The 4,945-nt window shown below is 46.0% G+C and overlaps 1 protein-coding gene across 1 annotated transcript; it reads right to left on the reverse strand.

The window, feature by feature from the left end:
• Nucleotides 1-383: 383 nt before the first annotated feature.
• LOC119391384 (uncharacterized) lies at nt 384-1,619 on the reverse strand. Its single transcript, XM_037659066.2, has 2 exons — nt 1,204-1,619; nt 384-630 (listed from the first exon to the last, which is right to left on the reverse strand). Exons 1-2 carry the CDS (start codon nt 1,556-1,558, stop codon nt 419-421), a joined length of 567 nt encoding a protein of 188 aa, XP_037514994.2. The 5' UTR covers nt 1,559-1,619; the 3' UTR covers nt 384-418.
• Nucleotides 1,620-4,945: the final 3,326 nt, after the last annotated feature.

The following is a 4,945-nucleotide window of genomic DNA, read 5'->3' on the forward strand; positions in this document are numbered from 1 at the left end:
TTCAGCAAAGCACTTGAATAACGCGAATTCGTGCTAGTCGAATATTAAAGACTATATGTCAGTGCAATTTTTATAGGCACGGTAACATGGGAAATGTCCTATGCCACGAAAATTACAAGGGAAGACAAGGTGACAGCAATAGTTGCATTTCGCAATTTATTCTATGACTCCGGTCAAACTGCCCTTTTCGACGAAGTTACCTGCCATAACATGAAATTAAAATGCGGAGGAAAAAGGTGAGGCAAAAGCGACAAGACGCCGTCTCTCTTTTTCTTTGGTTTTATTGCTCTGTCGTTTTATACGTACAAGCTTAAAGTGCTAACGCATTTTTATACTTTTTCCACAACCTTTGTGACCCGGGCAATTGTTATGCACTCGCCAAATTGTGAATGATACGTCGTATATACGTCGGTGACAATCAGGGGAATGGTGCGACCCCGGTCCTGACAGCTTGGTTCAGCGCCTCCCGGAAACTGCCGTACAGAAGTGCAGACAGTAGATCTTGGATACGGGACCTGATCGCATCGAGGTACTTCTTCCTGCGCTGGTTGTTGAGGCCCAGCTTGGTGCTTTCACTTATCTTAAGCTCCAGTGAATTTAAGCTTAAGGTCTTCAAGACGGCGGGAACCGCTGGAAGCAAAAGTAATCAGATTGCATTGTATTACTTTGTAAGACGCACACACGCGCACACTTAGATAGATAGATAGATAGATAGATAGATAGATAGATAGATAGATAGATAGATAGATAGATAGATAGATAGATAGATAGATAGATAGATAGATAGATAGAGAGATAGATAGATTATAGATAGATAGATAGATAGATAGATAGATAGATAGATAGATCGATAGATAGATAGATAGATAGAATAGATAGATAGATAGATAGATAGTGATGCTCTCTGCGACACTGACTGAATAGCGTGTGCTATTAATTATGCGTAACCCCATTTGACAGCCTTAGAACAGCAGGATCACGACATTTTCTCTCTTCTCAAGGGAGAAAGCACTGCTAAATAAAACCCCGTTATTTATCTTTAATGAACCGTCCAACAATTGCGCTAATATTTTGTACACAATGACACCTTTTGATTATTTTTCGCACTCATCAGAATCGTTTTGTCCCATCTAGGATATGACACATTTCTTTTTCGTTTTCTGCTTAGTTTAAGTGTTTGACACTGGTTCCTTTTGAACTTACATCGGGCGCTTGTGATCTGGACGAAAAAGTTTGTGTTCTCAACGAACATGTCGACGTCGTAGTTGGTTGAGCCAAGGACCTTGTGGCCCTTTGCCTTGGCCTTGTAGGAGACGCGAACACCATCGAGGGACACGTGGCAACCAAAGGTCGTGTTAGCGGCCTCCCAGGCGGGAGCACCGCAGTCACCCCGACGTCTCAATTGCGATAGACCACGAACGAGGCCTGAAGTGAAGTCCACCTTCAGGTCTCGGTTCGTGACGAATGTCTTTTTGACCTTGACGTCGAAGTTCGGTATCTGCGCAGGGTCGAGGTTCCGGTTGCGAACTTCACCGGGCAGTCTGTCTCTGAGCACCATGTCGATGAAATTGTTCGAGTCTTGCGGAAGGGCGCTAAAAACGCCTGAAACGAGTTAAGGCGGGCGCAGATAACAATTTTATATTGTGGTGGCTACTTACGTGAGGTTTCGAAAGCAACGCGTACTGCACACGTATTTAAGAAGCTAGGCAATCACGAATCACCAATCTCTTTGACATTTTTCATTGGTAGATTATAAGTGTAACAAAGAAATAAACAGATAGGAAGGTAACTGAAAAATGTTCGTATATTTATTCAGCTGAGGATGTAATTACTTGCAAGCTGCCAAGATAACAGTTCCTGTTAATTTTTGCACCCAAATGTCGATGTTAGTAATCAAGTGATACAATACACTCAAGAATGTTTTGGCGTAATTATCTGATTATTTCTGCAAAGAATGAGAAAATTGTGGGTGATAATCGTCGCTATAACATTTCCCCGCGGCAGCTATTGAAACATAGTTCAGTGGCATCTACGTTAGAAATTTTGATGCGCCTGGAAGTTATCATGGTGATTAAAATAATGCGACATGTAGCCTTTATAAACTTTCTACTTACCGGAAGAGCAAAGAAGGAAGATTAGAGTAGACAGCGACGCCATCATTGCTGTTTTCGTTTTGGAAATAACCTGCAGAAAGCGAAGAAATTATAAGCAGCAAATTTCAACCCTTCTGTTGTTGCGGGTTATATATCACATTGAAAAAGCCTAGAAGACCATTGTGACAGCCACGAAAATACTGAGACAAGATAAATTGAAGTAAGCATTGTGAACTTTTAGCTCACGCTTGATTTTTCACGCGCGCTACTAACATCCTGAGCATCAGTATTTTATCTATGAAAAATGGCTACTTTTCACGATAAGGGGCTCTCTTCCGTAAATTTAACAACACAATCTTTTGAAACTAAAAAATTTATAATTGCAACGAATGCTGCAGAAATTACGTGGAATGCTTTGAACTGTCTAAGAATGTGGGGGCGAAAGCCTTCTACCTATAGCGATGGGTGGAATGAAGCTGTTAGCCCACGCGGTGACCTGTAAGCACCGTACAATGGAGATTTCGAAATCCGACAGCAGCGCAAAAAGCCACATCCGAGCGAGCAGAAGCCGCCAAATTGGGCCCGGCTTCGACTAGAAGCGAATGCGACGCGCGCGTCTGCGGAGCCCCGTCAAGACTGCGCATGCTTGGCAAGGCCATTGCCGCAGGACCAGCGAAAAGCGGACATCAAATCCTTCTTCGTGCCTCTACTGCGCTACTCACGCAAACGGCGCAAAGTGGACAAAGTGTACTAGCAGCTTTATTATTTTTTTCGCGCACGCGAGCGGCGCAAAGACGAAGTGGGCGAAGTAAACGCACAATTGGCAAGCTCTCGTTTTTTGGAACATATCTCTCGTACCTCACACGAACTTGAAACGTTTTGAGACGTTTAAGGCTTTTTCCTTAAAGACGAAGTGTAAAATTAGATCCTATGTGTAGCTATATATCACAGGCTGCACACAATAGGCATGTGATAACCATAAATCTTTTTTAACACGAAAGTGTTTTATGCCGGGGTCCACCAAGTACATCCGTCACGGATATGACGTTGATAAAATGGACGCCAACGGGTGAGAAAGAAAAAAAAACAAGAAAAAGATACCCCGCTGGGAATCGAACCCACGACGTTGCGGCCGCGACGGCATGCGCTCGACGCCCTAGCGACTTAGCTAACTCGGGAGATGCTAGACACGGCGCGAACGCGCCTTATATCTTTCACACATTCTCTTTCGCGGCGGACGGAGCGGGGCGGTGCCGCCGTCTGTGAGATGTGAAAAGAAGTAATGCTTCACGATCGACACTTACTCGCGCTTACTCCGATATTGCAGGCGATATCGGAGGTCATGGTTAAAGCGTCTCGATACCAGAGAGGTGGACTGGCCGCGCTGGCGTCGCCGAGGCACCCTTGACGCAGTTACGTTCTTTGCCTTTGGCTTCGTGTTAGCGTGCGTCGGCTCATCGGAGTAGTGCAGCTTCCACGTTCACCAACAGGATTTCTCCGCCGCCGACTGCTTCAATTGCGAGAGCACCGACTAACAAAACTGCTGCAATAAGCGTTGCAGAAAGGACGCGATTTCGACCGGCGAATGTCGTGCCTTGGTGGAGCGAGAGCAGCGCCTGCGAGACAGAGGCCAGCGGGACGCGCGCGTTTGCGGCTCAGGCTACGAACCTCTACCTCCAGTGTTGCTGAAGCGCAGTGTGTGTTATCTATGCATGAGCACAGGCGTCGGCTACCCATTACTAGAAAGCGCACACCGTGCCGTTTTTCTCCTTAATTGACGGCGCTTTGAAGAAGTGCATACCGGGTACCAGTCTTGATTATGAGCTTGTTGATATCATCCTTACGCGGGATTCACGATTCGCTGTGTCCAAATATATGTTCACACCGTCAGCTACCACAACGGTTTAATCATGATCATGGGCGTTAGTCGTCGCGATAGAGACATGCTGTCAACATGGGTGCATCCACGTCAAACGGTGCTATAGCTGCCAAACACGAATAGACATTGTACAAGCTCTCATATATCACTACACAATTAGCACTACTTCTGTGAAGACACGTTTCACTTTCGTGTTATAGCGATTCCTATGACGGAGGGATCAGCCATGTTTTTTTATACCAAATGACAGATGTTATCTCAACAAGGTGTGGGTTCGAGCTAGTTGGTACTCCATGATCAACACTTCTTGCGCAAAATTTTCTCAGACAACGGATAAAACAGACACGGACGGGCGCAAACTTCCAACTGATTTTATTATCAACAAGTGACATATATATATATAACAAATATGACTATGACAAAACAAAAACAACAATGGCACAGGTGTGCAGTGTGTCAGCGCGCATCAGCTACTCCCTCCCCCAAATGTAGTGTTCCTTCCAAGAAGGCCATTTCCTTCTGTAGTCAACGAAAATGACGTCATGCTCACGCAGTTGCTGCCCTCCCGTTGCATTTTTGCTGCATCCACAATCTCTCGCGTGCCGCTGATCCCCGTCATGAAAAACAGCAGTACACTGTTGATACAACGGTTTGCACCCACACTCGTGGCAATGAATGGCCAAATTTCCATCCCTGCCCCCTTCCACCCTGTTCGCATGCTCACGCAGGCGGTGGTTGCGCTCAGTAAGACGTGCAAGCACGGTATGGACCGAAGCTTCAACGCGCAGGTGTCTCGCCTGACGTCAGCCGGTACCCGCAGGATATGATTGCCGCTGTGGCTGATGCTATTCGGAGGACGCAGAAGAAAGCTGCGGCTGTTTCACCTGAAGACAATCAGGGTGACAATCAGGAGACCACGCGGCCTAGAAAGATGGCGGTGATTCCTTACTTGCACGGCATCTCGCATAATCTT

The sequence above is a fragment of the Rhipicephalus sanguineus genome, chromosome 4 (assembly GCF_013339695.2).
Source record: "Rhipicephalus sanguineus isolate Rsan-2018 chromosome 4, BIME_Rsan_1.4, whole genome shotgun sequence".
Taxonomy (NCBI): Eukaryota; Metazoa; Arthropoda; class Arachnida; order Ixodida; family Ixodidae; genus Rhipicephalus; species Rhipicephalus sanguineus.

Excerpts from the sequence above, each read along its gene's own strand:
- LOC119391384 (XM_037659066.2), bottom strand. The coding sequence starts at position 1,558 with ATGGTGCTCAGAGACAGACTGCCCGGTGAAGTTCGCAACCGGAACCTC. Across the intron at positions 631-1,203 it reads CCAGATCACAAGCGCCCGAT|CGGTTCCCGCCGTCTTGAAG; the intron begins GTAAGTTCAAAA and ends TTTTGCTTCCAG.